A 23,387-nucleotide genomic window follows, 5' to 3' on the forward strand; every position below is an offset into this window, starting at 1 on the left:
TGACCACCAATCAGAGACCACTTTGATGACACACCAAATGATGACCACCAATCAGAGACCACTATGATGACACACCAAATGATGACCCCCCAATCAGAGACCACTTTGATGACACACCAAATGATGACCCCCCAATCAGAGACCACTTTGATGACACACCAAATGATGACCACCAATCAGAGACCACTTTGATGACACACCAAATGATGACCACCAATCAGAGACCACTTTGATGACACACCAAATGATGACCACCAATCAGAGACCACTATGATGACACACCAAATGATGACCCCCCAATCAGAGACCACTTTGATGACACACCAAATGATGACCCCCAATCAGAGACCACTTTGATGACACACCAAATGATGACCACCAATCAGAGACCACTTTGATGACACACCAAATGATGACCACCAATCAGAGACCACTTTGATGACACACCAAATGATGACCACCAATCAGAGACCACTTTGATGACACACCAAATGATGACCACCAATCAGAGACCACTTTGATGACACACCAAATGATGACCACCAATCAGAGACCACTTTGATGACACACCAAATGATGACCACCAATCAGAGACCACTATGATGACACACCAAATGATGACCACCAATCAGAGACCACTATGATGACACACCAAATGATGACCCCCAATCAGAGACCACTTTGATGACACACCAAATGATGACCACCAATCAGAGACCACTATGATGACACACCAAATGATGACCACCAATCAGAGACCACTATGATGACACACCAAATGATGACCACCAATCAGAGACCACTATGATGACACACCAAATGCGTTTGATGGATCCTTTTTTTGTCTTCTCATGCCTCTTAATGGGAAAGTAATCCAAAAGTAATCAGATTACATTACTTAGTTTGGGTAATTCAAAAGTTACGCTACTGATTGCAGTTTTGGACAGGTAACTAGTAACGGATTATAATTAGAAAGTAATCTACCCAACCCTGACTGAGTTGGCCCCGGGGGCGTTGGTTTCACTGAAGTTTCAATACCTCCTTTCAGTCGCAGTTAGTGACAGAGAGAGAGAGAGAGAGAGATAGAGGTGTTTTGTGTCAAGAGGATTTCCATTGAAATGGAGTGCTTCAGTCTTTTCGTTCAGTTGATGTTGGTAAGCGTTGCCTCTGCCGGGATAGATGGAATACATTGGACATATACAGGTACGTATTCATTCATTTATGAACTATTCCCTTTCAGTTATCTGTAGGTTTCTTTGGGGGGGGGGGGGACTCCAAATCCCCAGAAAGAACACAAAGTCTTCAACTCATTAAAACAAATGTTCTTCATTTCAATTCATTATTAATGTATTAAAGATAATGAACTCTACTTTAACTCTGAAGAATGATGAAGAGAAAGAGTACTTTAATTCTGAAGAATGATGAAGAGTTGGAGAATATAATAACAGTGACCGACCGAAGGTTTTTTTTGCAATGTGTTATTGCTGTTTAAATCAGTCGTCATGATGACAAACAGGAACCAAACATGATGATCAGGCACTGTACGTGATTATAGCTATGGAAGATAGGTAGGTCATTAACGTAGTGTGTGTAACGTCTGTGCCTTTCAACCTGTCATTTGGTTCATGCTGCAGAGTACTACCTATCCTACAAACCACTGGTCAGACATGTTTTGTTGTTGTTGTTGTTGTTTTGTGATTACACCAAGGTGTTGTGAAGGTATGCCTACAGAGAGAACAGTAGGACGTTATACAATATCAGTCAGTCAGTCCCCCCCCCCCCCCCCCCTTTCTTCCCCAACTGTCTGCTTGGATTATAGTTGGACGCGTGGGCAGCCAATGAAAATATTGTGGCCGAGTTTACATTGTTGCATTCTTTGTCGTCATCGTTGTTCTAATCCACCCGCGGCATTCCGTTTGTCCCTACGTCAGAAGGGGCCCTGGACCAAGTGCACTGGGCGGAGAACTATCCTGCGTGTGGTGGCCGGAAACAGTCCCCCATTGACATCCAGAGGCAGAACGTGCGACACAACCCCCACATGATACAGCTGGAGCTCACCGGATATGATGCTCAGAAGGGTAACTTCCTCATGAAAAACAACGGACACTCAGGTAAAAAATAAAAAAGTAGTGGGATGATGTCTGAAATTATTATTATTTTTTTAAAGTAGTGGGATGATGTCTGAAATTATTTGTTATTTTTTAAAGTAGTGGGATGATGTCTGAAATTATTATTATTTTTTTTAAAGTAGTGGGATGATGTCTGAAATTATTTTTTTTTTTTTTAAGTAGTGGGATGATGTCTGAAATTATTTTTTATTTTTTAAAGTAGTGGGATGATGTCTGAAATTATTATTATTTTTTTAAAGTAGTGGGATGATGTCTGAAATTATTATTTATTTTTTTTAAGTAGTGGGATGATGTCTGAAATTATTTTTTATTTTTTAAAGTAGTGGGATGATGTCTGAAATTATTATTATTTTTTTTTAAGTAGTGGGATGATGTCTGAAATTATTATTATTATTTTTTTAAGTAGTGGGATGATGTCTGAAATTATTATTTTTTTTTTTAAAGTAGTGGGATGATGTCTGAAATTATTTTTTATTTTTTAAAGTAGTGGGATGATGTCTGAAATTATTTTTTTTTTTTTAAAGTAGTGGGATGATGTCTGAAATTATTATTATTTTTTTTTAAGTAGTGGGATGATGTCTGAAATTATTATTATTTTTTTTAAAGTAGTGGGATGATGTCTGAAATTATTATTATTTTTTTTAAGTAGTGGGATGATGTCTGAAATGTAAAAAAATAATTTAAAAAAATCATATTCCCAGTTTTAGTCTATACTGTTTTATTATATTGAATGAACAGTCCATATGTTTTGAAAACAATTATGGCAACAATAACATCTTTAACAAATGTATCTAAATGAAGTTAGGATTTGCTTCCTTTAACAACGAGACTACTCAAAATGTGATCCTGTGAGACTCAGCGGGTAGAGCAAGGCACTTGCAAAAAAGGCAAGAAATGTGTGTTTGATTCCAGCTGAGGCCACCCACGGGTATGCAACGCATGACTTGCTTTGGATAAAAAGCGGTCTGCTGAGTGGCTTATGTCATAATTATTTTTTTAAAAGCGTCTTCTTGTGTTGTGTCCAGTTGAAATCATCCTCCCTCCCAGCATGGTGATCACCAAGGGTCTCCCCGGGCACTACACGGCCGTCCAGATGCACCTCCACTGGGGCGGCTGGGACTTGGAGGAGAGCGGGGCAGAGCACACCCTGGACGGCATCAGATACATGGCAGAGGTGGGCTAGTGCTAGAGATACCCCCCCCCCCCCCCCCCCCCAAAAAAAAGACTCATGTACTGTTTCTAAAGGGTGTAAAACAACAAATAGAGGTGGGATAATGCTAGAGATACACCCCCCCCCCCCCCCCCCCCCCAAAAAAAGACTAATGTACTGTTTCTAAAGGGTGTAAAACAACAAATAGAGGTGGGATAATGCTAGAGATACACCCCCCCCCCCCAAAAAAAAAGACTAATGTACTGTTTCTAAAGGGTGTAAAACAACAAATAGAGGTGGGATAATGCTAGAGATACACCCCCCCCCCCCCCCCCCCCCCCCCCCTAAAATACTAATGTACTGTTTCTAAAGGGTGTAAAACAACAAATAGAGGTGGGATAATGCTAGAGATACACCCCCCCCCCCCCCCCCCTAAAATACTAATGTACTGTTTCTAAAGGGTGTAAAACAACAAATAGAGGTGGGCTTGACTTGACCATAGTGGACCTCAACAGCAGTGTTTGTGCCATCATGACACTCTTTGCCACTCCTTGTCATACAGTGCATCTCAGTAGTACTGATCTGGGATCAGGCTACAGCTACCTCAACAGTGCATCTCAGTAGTACTGATCTGGGACCAGGCTACAGCTACCTCAACAGTGCATCTCAGTAGTACTGATCTGGGACCAGGCTACAGCTACCTCAACAGTGCATCTCAGTAGTACTGATCTGGGACCAGGCTACAGCTACCTCAACAGTGCATCTCAGTAGTACTGATCTGGGACCAGGCTACAGCTACCTCAACAGTGCATCTCAGTAGTACTGATCTGGGACCAGGCTACAGCTACCTCAACAGTGCATCTCAGTAGTACTGATCTGGGACCAGGCTACAGCTACCTCAACAGTGCATCTCAGTAGTACTGATCTGGGACCAGGCTACAGCTACCTCAACAGTGCATCTCAGTAGTACTGATCTGGGACCAGGCTACAGCTACCTCAACAGTGCATCTCAGTAGTACTGATCTGGGACCAGGCTACATGTCACGCCCTGACGTTAGAGATCCTTATTATTTCTCTATGTTTGGTTAGGTCAGGGTGTGACTCGGGTGGGGAAGTCTATGTTTTCTATTTCATTGTGTTTGGCCGAGTGTGGTTCTCAATCAGAGGAAGCTGTCCATCGTTGTCTCTGATTGGGGATCATATATAAGTTGTCATTTTCTCTTGTTTTCTGTTTAGTGTCTGTGCCTGACAGAATTGTTCGCGGTCGTCTTTTGTCTTTGTTGTTTTGTTTTGGTGTCATCAAGAAAAAGACGATGTACGCCTACCACGCTGTGCCTTGGTCCACTCTTTATTCTGCAAACGAGAGCCGTTAGACTACAGCTACCTCAACAGTGCTCTTCTAGGACTCTTCTCAAGAACTCATTTATTTGGTTTTGATGTTCCTGGAGGATCCTAGGGCCTGTACTAAAGTTATCCTCTTGGTTCCTGGAGGAACATGGGGCCTGTACTAAAGTTATCCTCTTGGTTCCTAGAGGAACATAGGGCCTGTACTAAAGTTATCCTCTTGGTTCCTAGAGGAACATAGGGCCTGTACTAAAGTTGTCGAACGTTGCCGGTCTTGGGCTGCTTTCTCACCCTCTAGCCATGACAAGTGGATCTGCTTGAGTTGTTGTATGGATAAAGTACAGATTAGTTTTTAGTCACTCTGATTTTCACAAACGGAATAATTGCTGCATAAACATTGTATATGGTGGGTTCCCTTCCAACAGGTTCAGCAATTGGAGCAACTTGCAATTCTGATAAACAATGAGGTCATAGGTCAATTAGGACATGTGCCAGATGGGCTGACTAATTTGTAGCCTAGTAGGCCTGTCTAAACTGGGGGTTTTGAGCAAAATTATCATTATTTGGCTAATGATGTGGGCCTCGAGAACCCAAAAAATGGGCCTGTGTGTTAGAAATGTCTGGGCAGATTTCTGGTCCCAGTTCTTCCTTGTGAACAATGTATTAGTTTTCTTTGTCCTCTGTGTTTGCAGCTCCACGTTGTCCATTATAACTCTGATAAGTACAAGAGCTTTCAAGAGGCCAGCGACAAGCCGGACGGACTGGCAGTTCTAGCCTTCTTCTTCGAGGTGAGATCTGGAGATCTGGTTCTCCATCTTCTTCTTTTACTTCTTCTTCTTATTATTATTATTTAGGTCCAGCTTTAAATGGCGTTCAGCTAATAAAAGCTTCATAATGCCTTCATAAAGCCTTCATAATGCCTTCATAATGCCTTCATAAAGCCTTCATAAAGCCTTCATAATGCCTTCATAAAGCCTTCATAATGCCTTCATAAAGCCTTCATAATGCCTTCATAAGCACCACATAAATGTATTACAAAGCATCTATGTATGACCGTATGTCATAAATGTGGCATAACTGTGTGACAAAATCATCAATGTCAAATGTGATATACAGTTGAAGTCGGAAAATTTACCTTAGCCAAATACATTTAAACTCAGTTTTTCACATTCCTGGCATTTAATCCTAGTAAAAATTCCTTGTCTTAGGTCCGTTAGGATCACCACTTTATTTAAAAAATGTGAAATGTCAGAATAATAGTAGAGAGAATGATTTATTTCAGCTTTTACTTCTTTCATCACATTCCCAGTGGTTTACATATACTCAATTAGTATTTGGTAGCATTGCCTCTTTATTGTTTAGTTTGGGTCAAACGTTTCAGGCAGCCTTCCACAAGCTTCCCACAATAAGTTGGGTGAATTTTGGCCAATTCCTCCTGACAGAGCTGGTGTAACTGAGTCAGGTTTGTAGGCCTCCTTGCTCGCACACGCTTTTTCAGTTCTGCCCACAAATTTCCTATAGGATTGAGGTCAGGGCTTTGTGCTGGCCACTCCAATACCTTGACTTTGTTGTCCTTAAGCCATTTTGCCTCAACTTTGAAAGTATGCTTGGGGTCATTGTCAATTTGGAAGACCCATTTGCGACCAAGCTTTAACTTCCTGACTGATGTCTTGCTTGAGATGTTGCTTCAATATATCCACATAATTTTCCTCCCTCATGATGCCATTTATTTTGTGAAGTGCACCAGTCCCTCCTGCAGCAAAGCACCCCCACAACATGATGCTGCCACCCCCGTGCTTCACGGTTGGGATGGTGTTCTTCGGCTTGCAAGCCTCCCTCTTTTTCCTCCAAACATAATGATGGTCATTATGACCAAACAGTTCTATTTTTGTTTCATCAGACCAGAGGACATTTCTCCAAAAAGTACAATCTTTGTCCCCATGTGCAGTTGCAATCTGTAGTCTGTCTTTTTATGGAGGTTTTGGAGCAGTGGCTTCTTCCTTGCTGAAGCGGCCTTTCAGGTTATGTTGATATAGGACTCGTTTTACTGAAAACAATTGTTGGAAAAATGACTTGTGTCGTACACAAAGTAGAAGTCCTAACCGACTTGCCAAATTTTTTTAACAACAGATTTGTGGAGTTGTTGAAAAGGGAGTTTTAATGACTCCAACCTAAGTGTATGTAAACTTCCGACTTCAACTGTTTACATGTGCTTTATAAAGGGGGAAATGTGAAAGGGAAGGCATGTTAGTCACATGACATCTAGTCACATGACATCTAATCTCATTCCCAGACACTTCGGCTCAAATGCGCTGTTCTGGTGGACCAACTCCTCAAACTTGGGCTTCATTAGTTAGGGTTTGTTTTAAAATCACATTTTAATAAGATCAATTGTGCAAAGGGAATGGGTGGGGTTTAGCCATATCTACGACATTTGTGGCTGTGTTAACTAGTGACGACCAGGGGGATTGTTTCTGCTAGCAAAGGATGACAAATACTCCTGATGACAAATACTTTACTCAGTGAGGTCACCCCCATATAATTCTATGGTCACTGCCACTATGACCAACTCTGAATGGTTGATATCCCAGGCTGATATGTGCTGTGTTCAATAACCTGGAGACGACGCTACACTAAGAAACACCTTGATGAAAGCCCCCAACCTACAGAAACACTAACCTTGATGAAAGCCCCCAACCTACAGAAACACCTTGATGAAAGGTCCCAACCTATAGAAACACTAACCTTGATGAAAGCCCCCCAACCTACAGAAACACTAACCTTGATGAAAGCCCCCCAACCTACAGAAACACTAACCTTGATGAAAGCTCCCCAACCTACAGAAACACTAACCTTGATGAAAGCCCCCAACTTAAAGAAACACTAACCTTGATGAAAGCCCCCCAACCTATAGAAACACCTTGATGAAAGCCCCCCAACCTACAGAAACACTAACCTTGATGAAAGCCCCCCAACCTACAGAAACACTAACCTTGATGAAAGCCCCCAACCTACAGAAACACAAACCTTGATGAAAGCCCCCAACCTACAGAAACACAAACCTTGATGAAAGCCCCCAACCTACAGAAACACCTTGATGAAAGCCCCAAACCTATAGAAACACTAACCTTGATGAAAGCCCCCAACCTATAGAAACACCTTGATGAAAGCCCCCAACCTACAGAAACACAAACCTTGATGAAAGCCCCCAACCTACAGAAACACCTTGATGAAAGCCCCCAACCTACAGAAACACCTTGATGAAAGCCCCCAACCTACAGGAACACTAACCTTGATGAAAGCCCCCAACCTACAGAAACACTAACCTTGATGAAAGCCCCCAACCTACAGAAACACTAACCTTGATGAAAGCCCCCAACCTACAGAAACACTAACCTTGATGAAAGCCCCCAACCTACAGAAACACTAACCTTGATGAAAGCCCCCAACCTACAGAAACACTAACCTTGATGAAAGCCCCCAACCTATAGAAACACTAACCTTGATGAAAGCCCCCCAACCTACAGAAACACTAACCTTGATGAAAGCCCCCCAACCTACAGAAACACCTTGATGAAAGCCCCCCAACCTACAGAAACACTAACCTTGATGAAAGCCCCCCAACCTACAGAAACACTAACCTTGATGAAAGCCCCAAACCTATAGAAACACTAACCTTGATGAAAGCCCCCAACCTACAGAAACACCTTGATGAAAGCCCCCCAACCTACAGAAACACTAACCTTGATGAAAGCCCCCAACCTATAGAAACACTAACCTTGATGAAAGCCCCCCAACCTACAGAAACACTAACCTTGATGAAAGCCCCCCAACCTACAGAAACACTAACCTTGATGAAAGCCCCCAACCTATAGAAACACTAACCTTGATGAACGCCCCCCAACCTACAGAAACACCTTGATGAAAGCCCCCCAACCTACAGAAACACTAACCTTGATGAAAGCCCCCAACCTATAGAAACACCTTGATGAAAGCCCCCAACCTAAAGAAACACCTTGATGAAAGCCCCCAACCTACAGAAACACTAACCTTGATGGAAGCCCCCCAACCTACAGAAACACTAACCTTGATGAAAGCCCCCCAACCTACAGAAACACTAACCTTGATGAAAGCCCCCCAACCTACAGAAACACTAACCTTGATGAAAGCCCCCCAACCTATAGAAACACTAACCTTGATGAAAGCCCCCCAACCTAAAGAACCTTCATAAATCAGCACTACGTTAATAACCTATTTATTGATGTAGTGTCCTGTAATACTTAGTTTGAAGTGAGACGCCGTTGGTCATTCATAACACATTCATAAAGGCTTAATGATGTAATCACAAATGCATTAACATTTGAAGGAATCATCACTAAAAGCTAAAAACAAGTTCAACTTTAAAGACATGTTTTAAACAATACATTTCCTTCTACTTTGACATTATTAAAACAATATAAATGCACGAAGTTTCTAAAAGTCCGGCAATGTAATTACATTACAATTATATGACTCCACTTTAGAGTGTCATCCAGCAGCACAGTATTTTGGGGGGGAAAGTTGAAGTCAGGTCCAGGTTTTGGCTCTGCATCCAAGAGGGAAAGAGGTTGGGCCATCCTAGAGAGAAACCCAGAGAGGAACCAGGCTCTGAGTGGTGGCCAGTCCTTCATACTTACATTAAAAAAAAAAATTCAACTGGTACCGGTTACCTTCAGACGAGTCCTGTGACACAGAGACAGACCATTGTGTTTGTGAGTCTCCCCTTTCCATAGCATGGTATAACAGATAACAGATCCAACCGTTTGGATGCTACAGACGTTTTCGTGAGAAGACTCATTTTCTGTGATGTCTCACAGTCTGACAAACATCGCTCTAGCTCTGCCACCTTTCACCGCAGACAAGGAAGTGTTACTTAAGCAGATGCAGGGGATTGAGACTCGTCCAATGCAAAATACAGATATCTCAAGCTTGAACTGATGGATTTTGATGGGGATTTTTATCTCTCCTGTAGCCACGTTGCCAGTCTGTTTATCTCTCCTGTAGTCATGTTGTTTATCTCTCCTGTAGTCATGTTGCCAGTCTGTTTATCTCTCATGTAGTCATGTTGCCAGTCTGTTTATCTCTCCTGTAGTCATGTTGCCAGTCCGTTTATCTCTTGTGTAGTCATGTTGTTTATCTCTCCTGTAGTCATGTTGCCAGTCTGTTTATCTCTCCTGTAGTCATGTTGTTTATCTCTCCTGTAGTCATGTTGTTTATCTCTCCTGTAGTCATGTTGCCAGTCTGTTTATCTCTCATGTAGTCATGTTGCCAGTCTGTTTATCTCTCCTGTAGTCATGTTGCCAGTCCGTTTATCTCTTGTGTAGTCATGTTGTTTATCTCTCCTGTAGTCATGTTGTCAGTCTGTTTATCTCTCCTGTAGTCATGTTGTTTATCTCTCCTGTAGTCATGTTGCCAGTCTGTTTATCTCTCCTGTAGTCATGTTGTTTATCTCTCCTGTAGTCATGTTGCCAGTCTGTTTATCTCTCCTGTAGTCATGTTGTTTATCTCTCCTGTAGTCATGTTGTTCATCTCTCCTGTAGTCATGTTGTCAGTCTGTTTATCTCTCCTGTAGTCATGTTGCCAGTCTGTTTATCTCTCCTGTAGTCATGTTGTTTATCTCTCCTGTAGTCATGTTGTTTATCTCTCCTGTAGTCATGTTGCCAGTCTGTTTATCTCTCATGTAGTCATGTTGCCAGTCTGTTTATCTCTCCTGTAGTCATGTTGCCAGTCCGTTTATCTCTTGTGTAGTCATGTTGTTTATCTCTCCTGTAGTCATGTTGTCAGTCTGTTTATCTCTCCTGTAGTCATGTTGTTTATCTCTCCTGTAGTCATGTTGCCAGTCTGTTTATCTCTCCTGTAGTCATGTTGTTTATCTCTCCTGTAGTCATGTTGCCAGTCTGTTTATCTCTCCTGTAGTCATGTTGTTTATCTCTCCTGTAGTCATGTTGTTCATCTCTCCTGTAGTCATGTTGTCAGTCTGTTAATCTCTCCTGTAGTCATGTTGCCAGTCTGTTTATCTCTCCTGTAGTCATGTTGCCAGTCTGTTTATCTCTCCTGTAGTCGTGTTGCCAGTCTGTTTATCTCTCCTGTAGTCGTGTTGCCAGTCTGTTTATCTCTCCTGTAGTCATGTTGCCAGTCTGTTTATCTCTCCTGTAGTCGTGTTGCCAGTCTGTTTATCTCTCCTGTAGTCGTGTTGCCAGTCTGTTTATCTCTCCTGTAGTCATGTTGCCAGTCTGTTTATCTCTCCTGTAGCCATGTTGCCAGTCTGTTTATCTCTCCTGTAGTCATGTTGCCAGTCTGTATCTCTCCTGTAGCCATGTTGCCAGTCTGTTTATCTCTCCTGTAGCCATGTTGCCAGTCTGTTTATCTCTCCTGTAGTCATGTTGCCAGTCTGTTTATCTCTCCTGTAGTCATGTTGCCAGTCTGTTTATCTCTCCTGTAGTCATGTTGCCAGTCTGTTTATCTCTCCTGTAGCCATGTTGCCAGTCTGTTTATCTCTCCTGTAGCCATGTTGCCAGTCTGTTTATCTCTCCTGTAGCCATGTTGCCAGTCTGTTTATCTCTCCTGTAGCCATGTTGCCAGTCTGTTTATCTGTCCTGTAGTCATGTTGCCAGTCTGTTTATCTCTCCTGTAGTCATGTTGCCAGTCTGTTTATCTCTCCTGTAGCCATGTTGCCAGTCTGTTTATCTCTCCTGTAGCCATGTTGCCAGTCTGTTTATCTCTCCTGTAGTCATGTTGCCAGTCTGTTTATCTCTCCTGTAGCCATGTTGCCAGTCTGTTTATCTCTCCTGTAGCCATGTTGCCAGTCTGTTTATCTCTCCTGTAGCCATGTTGCCAGTCTGTTTATCTCTCCTGTAGCCATGTTGCCAGTCTGTTTATCTCTCCTGTAGCCATGTTGCCAGTCTGTTTATCTCTCCTGTAGCCATGTTGCCAGTCTGTTTATCTCTCCTGTAGCCATGTTGCCAGTCTGTTTATCTCTCCTGTAGCCATGTTGCCAGTCTCTTTATCTCTCCTGTAGCCATGTTGCCAGTCTGTTTATCTCTCCTGTAGTCATGTTGCCAGTCCGTTTATCTCTTGTGTAGTCATGTTGTTTATCTCTCCTGTAGTCATGTTGTCAGTCTGTTTATCTCTCCTGTAGTCATGTTGTTTATCTCTCCTGTAGTCATGTTGCCAGTCTGTTTATCTCTCCTGTAGTCATGTTGTTTATCTCTCCTGTAGTCATGTTGCCAGTCTGTTTATCTCTCCTGTAGTCATGTTGTTTATCTCTCCTGTAGTCATGTTGTTCATCTCTCCTGTAGTCATGTTGTCAGTCTGTTTATCTCTCCTGTAGTCATGTTGCCAGTCTGTTTATCTCTCCTGTAGTCATGTTGCCAGTCTGTTTATCTCTCCTGTAGTCGTGTTGCCAGTCTGTTTATCTCTCCTGTAGTCGTGTTGCCAGTCTGTTTATCTCTCCTGTAGTCATGTTGCCAGTCTGTTTATCTCTCCTGTAGTCGTGTTGCCAGTCTGTTTATCTCTCCTGTAGTCGTGTTGCCAGTCTGTTTATCTCTCCTGTAGTCATGTTGCCAGTCTGTTTATCTCTCCTGTAGCCATGTTGCCAGTCTGTTTATCTCTCCTGTAGTCATGTTGCCAGTCTGTATCTCTCCTGTAGCCATGTTGCCAGTCTGTTTATCTCTCCTGTAGCCATGTTGCCAGTCTGTTTATCTCTCCTGTAGTCATGTTGCCAGTCTGTTTATCTCTCCTGTAGTCATGTTGCCAGTCTGTTTATCTCTCCTGTAGTCATGTTGCCAGTCTGTTTATCTCTCCTGTAGCCATGTTGCCAGTCTGTTTATCTCTCCTGTAGCCATGTTGCCAGTCTGTTTATCTCTCCTGTAGCCATGTTGCCAGTCTGTTTATCTCTCCTGTAGCCATGTTGCCAGTCTGTTTATCTGTCCTGTAGTCATGTTGCCAGTCTGTTTATCTCTCCTGTAGTCATGTTGCCAGTCTGTTTATCTCTCCTGTAGTCATGTTGCCAGTCTGTTTATCTCTCCTGTAGCCATGTTGCCAGTCTGTTTATCTCTCCTGTAGCCATGTTGCCAGTCTGTTTATCTCTCCTGTAGTCATGTTGCCAGTCTGTTTATCTCTCCTGTAGCCATGTTGCCAGTCTGTTTATCTCTCCTGTAGCCATGTTGCCAGTCTGTTTATCTCTCCTGTAGCCATGTTGCCAGTCTGTTTATCTCTCCTGTAGCCATGTTGCCAGTCTGTTTATCTCTCCTGTAGCCATGTTGCCAGTCTGTTTATCTCTCCTGTAGCCATGTTGCCAGTCTGTTTATCTCTCCTGTAGCCATGTTGCCAGTCTGTTTATCTCTCCTGTAGCCATGTTGCCAGTCTCTTTATCTCTCCTGTAGCCATGTTGCCAGTCTGTTTATCTCTCCTGTAGCCATGTTGCCAGTCTGTTTATCTCTCCTGTAGCCATGTTGCCAGTCTGTTTATCTCTCCTGTAGCCATGTTGCCAGTCTGTTTATCTCTCCTGTAGCCATGTTGCCAGTCTGTTTATCTCTCCTGTAGCCATGTTGCCAGTCTGTTTATCTCTCCTGTAGCCATGTTGCCAGTCTATCTCTCCTGTAGCCATGTTGCCAGTCTATCTCTCCTGTAGCCATGTTGCCAGTCTGTTTATCTCTCCTGTAGCCATGTTGCCAGTCTGTTTATCTCTCCTGTAGCCATGTTGCCAGTCTGTTTATCTCTCCTGTAGCCATGTTGCCAGTCTGTTTATCTCTCCTGTAGCCATGTTGCCATCTTGCCTCTGCTTTAGCCAATGTGTGGTTGTTTTCTAGTTTTGTTCTGCCAAGAAGTTTTAGCAGTTAGTTTGATCGACACCTAGCCTAGCACGAACCATACTGAACTCTCCCAACACGAATACAGAATGTAAGAACGACATCAGGATGGTTCGTACCAGGTTAATCGACACCAACTACAGCGATTTCATCAACAACCTAACAAATTCTCTCCTGTGTCCTGTGTTTCTGTTTCTTAGCCAATGTGTGTCAAGGACAAGCAATACAGAATCCATCACATTCCTGTTTGTTTTTTTCCGTTATAGGACGGACATTTTGAGAACACCTACTACAGCGATTTTATCAACAACCTGGAAAAAGTCAAGTACACAGGTGATTTGGGTTTTCTTTCGAAATATTACTGAATCTATCTACATTAATAACATTAGTTTTTTTTTATATACAGTACCAGTCAAAAGTTTGGACACACCTACTATTTTCTACATTGTAGAATAATAATGAAGACGTCAAAACTATGAAATGACACATATGGAATCATGTAGTAACCAAAAAAGTGTTAAACAAATCTAAATGTTATATTTGAGATTCTTCAAAGTAGCCACCCTTTGCCTTGATGACGTCTTTGCACACTCTTGGCATTCTCTCAACCAGCTTCATGAGGTAGTCACCTGGAATGCATTTAAATTAACAGGTGTGATTTATTTGTGGAATTTGTGGAATTTCTTTCCTTCTTAATGCGTTTGAGCCAATCAATTGTGTTATGACAAGGTAGGGGTGGTATACAGAAGACCAAGTCCATATTATGGCAAGAACAGCTCAAATAAGCAAAGAGAAATGACAGTCAATCATTACTTTAAGACCTGAAGGTCAGTCAATGCGGAAAATGTCAAGAACTTTGAAAGTTTCTTCAAGTGCAGTCGCAAAACCATCAAGCGCTATGATTAAGCTAGCTCTCATGAGGACCGCCACAGGAAAGGAAACCTCTGCTGCAGAGGATAAGTTCATTAGAGTTAACTGCAACTCAGATTGCAGCCCAAATAATTGCTTCACAGTGTTCAAGTAACAGACACATCTCAACATCAACTGTTTGATGCTCATTTTCCTTCTTCGCTTATTGTGTTGTTGTACAGGCCAGTCCCTGAACATATCCACCCTCAACGTGCGCTCCATGCTACCTGAGAACCTGAACCATTTCTTCAGGTACCAGGGCTCTCTCACCACCCCTCCCTGTTACGAGAGCATCCTGTGGACCGTGTTTGACACACCAATCACACTCTCTCACAACCAGGTAACCCTGCTCTCTCTCTCTCACAAACCTGCTGATGTGTAAATACATTTTTTAATTCTCCAAAAATTGGAAGTGAACTCTTCCACTATGCACCAAGCCTCCATGAAATGCTGATAAACAACCCTGTGAAAGATTCAATCATTCGTTCGTCCATTTATTCATCCATGTATTCATTCGATTGATTTGTTCATTAATTCATTCTCCTCTCCTCCTCCACTCCTCTCCTCTGCTCTCCTCTGCTCTCCCCTCGCCCAGATCAGGAAGTTGGAAAGCACTCTGATGGACATGGACAATAGGACCCTGTGGAATGATTACCGCATGGCCCAACCTCTCAACGACCGCGTGGTCGAGTCCTCCTTCCTGCCTGGCCTGAGGAAAGGCAGTATGTATACAGAACCTGGTCTTAGGGATTCAATAGATCAACTAAACTGATCCAATATTATCATATATATATATATATATGTAGATACAGGTCTTGCTGTATATGATAGGAAGTGGATCTGGTTGTCCTAATTATGCTGTAGCCTTCATTTGAAAGACAGTGTATATCTTCAGTTTGCTCCACTTTTCATACACCATGGTTTGAAAGCGAGGTAGACAGCGTTTTGGTCTCTTCAAGGCAGCATGTATCTATACTTGACCGGCTGTGTCAGGACCGGCTGTGTCAGGACCGGCTGTGTCAGGACCGGCTGTGTCAGGACCGGCTGTGTCAGGATCGGCGGTGTCAGGACCGGCGGTGTCAGGACCGGCTGTGTCAGGACCGGCGGTGTCAGGACCGGCTGTGTCAGGACCGGCTGTGTCAGGACCGGCTGTGTGTGCTAAGTAAAGGAATGGATATATTCCACCCTTAGCTAGAGAGCTCTGTACATTAAATCCAGTGGTTGTAGATACGGTGCATTCAGGAAGTATTCAGACCCCTTGACTTTTTCCACATTTTGTTACGTTACAGACTTATTACTAAAAATGTATTAAGTTGTTTTTCCCCCCCTCATCAATCTACACACAAAACCCCATAATGACAAAGGAAAAACAGGATTTTAGAAATAAAAAAAACAGAAATAATACATTTACATAATTATTCAGACCCTTTACTCAGTACTTTGTTGAAGCACCTTTGGCAGCGTTTACAGCAGAAACTTCTTAGGTATGACGCTATAAACTTGCCACAGCTGTATTTGGGGAGTTTCTCCCATTCTTCTCTGCAGATCCTCTTAAGCCCTGTCAGGTTGGATGTGGAGTGTCGCTGCACAGCTATTTTCAGTTCTCTCCAGAGATGTCCTTGAGTGGCTCAGTCCGGGCTCTGGCTGGGCCACTCAAGGACATTCAGAGACTTGTCCCGAAGCCACTTCTGCGTTGCCTTGGCTGTGGGCTTAGGGCTTATTGTCCTGTTGGAAGGTGAACCTTCGCCCCAGTCTGAGGTCCTGAGTGCTCTGGAGTAGGTTTTCATCAAGGATCTCTCTGTACTTTGCACCGTTCATCTTTCCTTATTTTTCTCTTTCTCTCTCTCTTTCTCTCTCTCTTTCTCTCCCTCTTTCTCTCTCTCTCTCTCTCTCTCTCTCTTTCTTTCTCTCTCTCTCTCTCTCTCTCTCTCTCCCTCTCCCTCTCTCCACTCAGCTTTCTGTCGCCATGATGAAATAGAATCAAAGCTCCTGAAGATTGAGGGTCTGATAACTTCTCTTGGAAAACACATACGTTCAAGTAAGAGTGTTCCCTATTCACCTTTGAAAGTAGAGCAAAATGAAGGAAGGTTTAAGTGAACTGACTCTTGGAACTTTGTTTTTGTTCATGTAGGTGCAATTGGGGATGCAAGGCCTTCTGAACACGGTGAGTAGTTACTTATGAGTACACCGTACCCTACGAGGTGCTCTTATATATCAACATGGTGAGTTGTTACTTATGAGTACACCGTACCCTACGATGTGCTCTTATATATCAACATGGTGAGTTGTTACTTATGAGTACACCGTACCCTACGAGGTGCTCTTACATATCAACATGGTGAGTAGTTACTTATGAGTACACCGTACCCTACGATGTGCTCTTATGTATCATGTGTAATAACACCAATGTGTTACAGTAGTAGTTACAGTAGTAGTTACAATAGTAGTTGCAATAAGTTGCAATAGTAGTTGCAGTTACAGTAACAGTTACAATAGTAGTTACATTAATAGTTACATTAATAGTTACATTAATAGTTAGAACATAACTACTACACAGGTACATGTCATGTATAGGCTAACACTTTACATGAAGTTGTTATTTTATGATTTCTATTTCGATTACTTATATTTAGAGAATGATTGATCAGTAGTTGTATAGCAATCTGTCTTCTGTGTCAGATGTTAACCGAATCACTCCTGTCCCCCATAGAGCCTCGAGTGATGTCTCCCCTGGTGCTCCACTTCCCAGAGAGGAACACCGAGAGCTATGCCCGGGCCCACCTGGCTCACTCCATGGACCTGCACTCCTTCACCGCCTGCATGCACCTGAAGACGCGCCCTGGAGAGATACACACTGTCCTGTCATACTCCAGCCAGGGCAACGACAACGAACTGATGATCGCCGTGGGATATGAGGTGGGTGGTGGGGGAGAGAAGGAGGCAGGGTCAGAAGGAAGGAAGGAGGGAGGAGGGAGGGACGGAAAGAAGGGGGCATGGATGGATGGATGAAGCAAGGGAGGCAGGGAGCAAGAGAAGGAAGGAAGGAAGGAAGGAAGGAAGGAAGGAAGGAAGGAAGGAAGGAAGGAAGGAGCGAGGGCGAGAGGGAGGAAGGAAGGAGACGGGGAGCTAGGGAGGGATGGATGGATGGATGGATGGATGGATGAAGCGAGGGCGAGAGGGAGGAAGGAGACAGGGAGCTAGGGAGGGATGGATGGATGGAAGGAGGGAGGGAGGGATGGATCGAAGGAGGAGGGAGGGATGGAGGGAGGGATGAGGCGAGGGAGGGAGGGATGAAGCGAGGGAGGGAGGGATGAAGGGAGTGAGGGAGGGATGAAGGGAGGGATGGATGGAGGTAAGGATGGATGAAGGGATGGAGGGAGGGATGAGGCGAGGGAGGAGGGAGGGATGGATGAAGCGAGGGAGGGAGGGATGAAGCGAGTGAGGGAGGAGAGAGGTAGGGACGATGAAGGGAGGGAGGGATGAGGGAGGGATGGATGATGAAGCGAGGGAGGAGGGAGGGAGGGATGAAGCGAGGGAGGGAGGCAGGGAGGCAGGGAAAAGGGAGGAGGGAGGGATGGATGAAGCGAGGGAGGGAGGCAGGGAGGGAGGGAAAAGTCATTGAGACTCATTTCTATTTTTCATGTGATCCATCCAGGTGGGTCTGTGGATCGGCAACGAGTTTGTCAACCTGCCCCACAACTTCCACTCCCGTGACTGGGTCAACTACTGTGTCACCTGGTCGTCCCACTCCGGGGGAGCTGAGCTGTGGATCAACGGAGTGGTGGGGGAGGAGCAGTACCTCCGGAGGAGATACACAGTCAGCCCAGCAGGGATCTTCATCCTGGGGAAGGACCAGGACGGCTTCCTGGGGATCTCTGACACGGACGCCTTCGTGGGTCAGATGACGGATGTCAACGTGTGGGACTACGTTTTGAACTCGGCTGAGATCCGTGAACAGATGTCCTGTGAGGACACCGCCTCTCCCAGGGGGAATGTGTTTAGCTGGGGGGTCACACCTCTGAGTCTCTATGGAGGGGTGCAGCTGGAGACAGACTACAGGTGTCACTGAGGGGAGGGGTGCAGCTGGAGACAGACTACAGGTGTCACTGAGGGGAGGGGTGCAGCTGGAGACAGACTACAGGTGTCACTGAGGGGAGGGGTGCAGCTGGAGACAGACTACAGGTGTACTGGGTGGTGTTCAGTAGGGCACAACGTAGCAAAACGCATTGAAACGGGAATAAAATATAAATGATGTCTGGTCAATATATCAAATCTATCCTTTACTGCTAACTATTGAGTACGAAGGTTAACTCATCTATTTGAGACATGGGTAACGGGCTCAGTTTATAACAATGTTTATTGTATAAGGGAATCGCAGAAGATCTCTGAATGTCCGTGTGGGCTCAGAGCATCAGCCATCTATCGTATTCATATCTTTTGTCTTCTTAATAAAGTTCTATATTAAGCATCTTGTGTTTATTTTATTAATTAAATCTAACAGACATGTATCGTTAGAGACACTACAAAGCCAGTGAACTACAAAACAGACACTCAAGACAGATATCACTGAAATATATTAAAATGATTTTAAAAAACAATTTAATTTAATAAATATAGATTACATCAACTGGTTCCAGGCCACTCTGTCACCTTTCAAACAGAAGAGCCTGTTTATTTTCTTCTCCTTTCTTCTCTCCAACAGACACCTTATTAAATGGCCATAATCCACCTAATCCACCTCCGTAGAAGGCCGTGACCTTCCCTGCCGTCTCCTGCCTCTGATTTGATTGGCGCGTCTCCTACTTGTATCTCTACCTGGTTCCTGGTGAGCGAACATCCGACTGATCTCCAGGAAGGTCTTGTTCCTGGTCTCCGCGACGACCAGCCAGATGTAGAACAGTGTCGCCAAGCCTCTGGAGGGCAGATATATATATATACACTGCTCAAAAAAATAAAGGGAACACTTAAACAACACAATGTAACTCCAAGTCAATCACACTTCTGTGATGTGTTATTTTAGTGTTCCCTTTATTTTTTTTGAGCAGTGTGTGTATGTGTATATAGATAGATAGATAGATAGATAGATAGAACCACACACAGAGGGAGGAAGACAACCAGGTCACACAACTTCCTGGACTAATGGAGGCTCCTCAGAGGAGGAAGGGGAGGACCATCCTCCTCAGTGAATTTCATAAAAACGTTGACATTTTTTTAACATTCAAAAAAGTTATCCTTTTTAGATAAAACTATACTAAATATAATCACGTCACCAAATAATTGACACTATTTTGCAAAGATGTAGGGTTTGGCTTGGAAAGCTTTTTTTTCGCCTGGTCACATGCAGTGTGTTGTGTTGTGCATTGAAGTCCTCAAGCGAAGGGAAGAGGTGAAAGGAGGAGAGCGCATAGCGTGCTGTAGATGCGAGAAGGAATACAACGTGGCTGCTCCTGAAACTGTGAACTGTGTTTTACACGTGATCAGGTTGTGTATTAATTCTGCCGATTCTGTTGAAAAACGTTTCTTAAATGGAACAAAAACGTTGGGGGAAAAAAAACAAACATACCTGAATGTCTGTCCAATAGAAACTGTAATTTGTAACTGTTACACTAATGATTACACCCAATATCAACTAGATGCAGGCAAGAGTGTGCAAGACGGTATTGAATGTGTAACGAGATTCGTCTTCCTCTGACGAGGAGTATGAAGGATCGGACCAATATGCAGCGTGGTACGTGTCCATGTTGAGATTTATCTCTGTCTGGTGAAGACACGTTCACCCAGAATGCTTTGGTTCCACCCCTCCCATATAGATTGGGGGGGCACCATTTTGCCAGCAGGATACCACCCTGCATACCACTGCTGGCTTGCTTCTGAAGCTAAGTAGGGTTGGTCCTGGTCAGTTCCTGGATGGGAGACCAGATGCTGCTGGAAGTGGTGTTGGAGGGCCAGTAGGAGGCACTCTTTCCTCTGGTCTAAAAAATATCCCAATGCCCTAGGGCAGTGATGGGGTGTCTGACCACAGATGAGGGTGATTTACTGGATACGATGGCGTTTCCGATTCCATGGACAATGGCACAGGTGACGCTGATGTAGAGCTCCCACTCCATACTGTCCTGTACGTTAACACAGCTCCCGAGTGGTGCAGTGGTCTAAAGGCACAGCGTCTCAGTGCTAGAGGCATCACTACAGACACCCTGGTTCGAATCCAGGCTGTATCACAACCGGACGTAATTGGGAGTCCCGTAGGGCGGCGCACAATTGGACCAGCGTCGTACGGGTTTGGGCTGGTATAGGCCGTCATTGTAAAATAAGAATTTGTTCTTAGCTGACTTGCCTAGTTAAATAAAGGTTATATAAATAAATGAAAAAAAATTGCTGGAGTTGTTATCATTAACCAGCTGTGTTTACGACTTGACCACTCCATACTGTCCTGTATGTCAACACAACAGCTGGGGTTGTTATCATAAGCCAGCTGTGTTTACGATGCTCTCTCTCTTTCAATGCAATTCAATTCAAAATGGGCTTTATTGGCAAGGGAAAGATAATGTTTACATTATTTAAACAAGAGAAACAAACAAACAAAAGTGAGTAGGATCAAAAAGAACATCAACTGAAATATATTAGAAATGTTTTCTCTCTCTCTCTCTCTCTCGCTCGCTCGCTCGCTCGCTCTTTCTCTATCTCTCTCTCGTTCTCTATATCTCTCTCCTCGCTCTCTCTCTCTCTCTCTCTCTCTCTCTTTCGCTTTCTCTCTCTCTCTCTCTCTTTCTCTCTCTCTCTATCTCTCTCTCTCTCTCTCTCTCTCTTTCGCTTTCTCTCTCTCTCTCTCTCTCTTTCTCTCTCTCTCTCTATCTCTCTCTCGTTCTCTATCTCTCTCTCCTCGCTCTCTCTCTCTCTCTCTTTCGCTTTCTCTCTCTCTCTCTCTCTCTTTCTCTCTCTCTCTATCTCTCTCTCTCTCTCTTTCGCTTTCTCTCTCTCTCTCTCTCTTTATCTCTCTCTCTCTCTCTCTCTTTCGCTTTCTCTCTCTCTCTCTCTCTCTCTCTCTCTCTCTCTCTCTCTCTCTCTCTCTCTCTCTTTCGCTTTCTCTCTCTCTCTCTCTCTTTCTCTCTCTCTCTCTCTCTCTCTCTCTCTCTCTCTCTCTCTCTATCTCGTTATGTGAGGAGTTGCAGCTGTTGTAGTACACCCTATTCACTATATACATATATATATACTCTACTTTATACATATATATATACTCTACTTTTGTCTATGGCTGTGTTACACAGGCAGACGTATCCTGATATTTCGTAAACCCACCCCTATGTTTCTATAGTCCTTAATTAAAATGTGTGTTCAGTTGAACTGAGCCCTTCAGTACAGCTTTGGAGACGGGAGAGAGGGTACTTTGTACTGCAGCAATAGTCATGAAGACGTTGACAGCCTCAGTTCTCACTGTGACGTACGGGACGTCACTCTCCTTGACTCCCACTGAGCCATAGATACAGTCAGCACAGTAGTCGATCTGAGGAGAGGAGAGACAGGGTTTGGCTTCAGATAAGGATCGCCAAATGCCAAAATGAGGGTTGTAATATTCTGGTAACTGTCACAACATTCCCAGGTTTTCCAGAAGCCCTGGTTGGTGGATTATGGGTTCCTGGGTAATTCCCTCCAGATTCAGGGAATCTTCCATCCAGGATATGTGGAAAACCTGGGATTTTTGCAACCCTAGCCAAAATGAATTATGCCTCACACTAGAGGGCCATCCGATCCATGTAATATTGAGTGTAGAATCTAGATTAGTGTATCTGTAACAGTGTTGGTTCAAGGGACCCAACTTGTGTGATGAATAACCTCGTCTGATACCTGAAGCTCCCTGAGCTATTTGCTTTAGCAAAGCCGTATAACACTGTCTTGTGGTTCGAATCCCCGACGGTTACATCCATAGAGATGTATAGAGATCGCAATGTTGTATCTGTCCCATTAGGGCATCTGTGAGTGCAAGAGCAGCTTCATTGAAGTAGTGCATTTTCTTCTTCTACTAATTGCATGAGTTAGTAAACAAACTGAAAGGGTGTATACTGCCCCCTGGAGGGTGTTGTCTGAACAGACAAGGGTGGTGATTTACTATCACCTGCAGCTATGGAATGTTTGCTCACGAGTATAATTCATTGGCTGATCCCTCCTAATGACCTGGATGGAAGTCCCACCCAGTTGACTACCTCAAAATGGTGGAAGTCCTAAATGGCGCTGCCCATGTTAAAACAAAGCTTTTTGGGCACTAGAGACCTTCAGAAATGTTTTCATACCCCGTGACTTATTCCACCATTTTGTTGTGTTACAGCCTGAATTCAAACTGGATGAAAATACATTTTTTTCCTCACCCATCTACACAAAATAACCCATGATGACAGTGAAAACAAGGTTTATATATATTTTTAGCAATTTTATTGAAAATGAAATACAGAAATATCTCATTTACATACATGTACGGGATGTCACTCTCCTTGACTCCCACTGAGCCATAGATACAGTCAGCACAGTAGTCGATCTGAGGAGAGGAGAGACAGGGTTTGGCTTCAGATAAAGATCGCCAAATGCCAAAATGAGGGTTGCAATATTATGGGTTATACATGTTAGAATCAACTTCGGCAGTGATGAGTCGAAAGTCTTGAAGACGTTTGAACACCTGGATTGAACAATATTTGCACATTATTCTTTTTTAAACTCTTCAAGCTCCAGTTGGTTGTTGATCGTTGGTAGACAGCCATTTTCAAGTCTTGCCATAGGTTTTCAAGTAGGTTTTAAGTCAAAACTGTAACTAGGACACTCAGGAGCATTCAAAGTCATCTTGGTAACCAACTCCAGTGTACATTTGGCCTTGTGTTTTAGGATATTGTCCTGCTGAAAGGTACATTTGAAAGGTGAATTTGTCTCCCAGTGTCTGTTCGAAAGCAGACTGAACCAGATTTTCCTCTAGGATTTTGCCTGTGATTGGCTCTATTCCATTTTTTTTTTATACTCAAAAAC

General features: G+C 43.6%; 1 protein-coding gene across 1 annotated transcript; it reads left to right on the forward strand.

The window, feature by feature from the left end:
- Positions 1–1,086: 1,086 nt before the first annotated feature.
- On the forward strand, positions 1,087–18,450 carry LOC139367386 (carbonic anhydrase 6-like). The gene is made up of 11 exons (XM_071105581.1): positions 1,087–1,203; positions 1,932–2,111; positions 3,155–3,303; positions 5,316–5,411; positions 13,739–13,805; positions 14,564–14,721; positions 14,977–15,103; positions 16,336–16,419; positions 16,513–16,545; positions 17,092–17,297; positions 18,037–18,450. Exons 1-11 carry the CDS (start codon positions 1,119–1,121, stop codon positions 18,448–18,450), a joined length of 1,599 nt encoding a protein of 532 aa, XP_070961682.1. The 5' UTR covers positions 1,087–1,118.
- The last annotated feature ends 4,937 nt before the right edge of the window (positions 18,451–23,387 follow it).

Source organism: Oncorhynchus clarkii, chromosome 16 (assembly GCF_045791955.1).
Source record: "Oncorhynchus clarkii lewisi isolate Uvic-CL-2024 chromosome 16, UVic_Ocla_1.0, whole genome shotgun sequence".
Taxonomy (NCBI): Eukaryota; Metazoa; Chordata; class Actinopteri; order Salmoniformes; family Salmonidae; genus Oncorhynchus; species Oncorhynchus clarkii.

Bases quoted from the DNA above. Each gene is read 5' to 3' on its own strand.
- LOC139367386 (XM_071105581.1), top strand. From the start codon at position 1,119: ATGGAGTGCTTCAGTCTTTTCGTTCAGTTGATGTTGGTAAGCGTTGCC. The intron at 15,104-16,335 runs GTATGTATACAG...CTCTCCACTCAG, and splicing joins GCCTGGCCTGAGGAAAGGCA to CTTTCTGTCGCCATGATGAA. The intron at 16,546-17,091 runs GTGAGTAGTTAC...TGTCCCCCATAG, and splicing joins TGCAAGGCCTTCTGAACACG to AGCCTCGAGTGATGTCTCCC.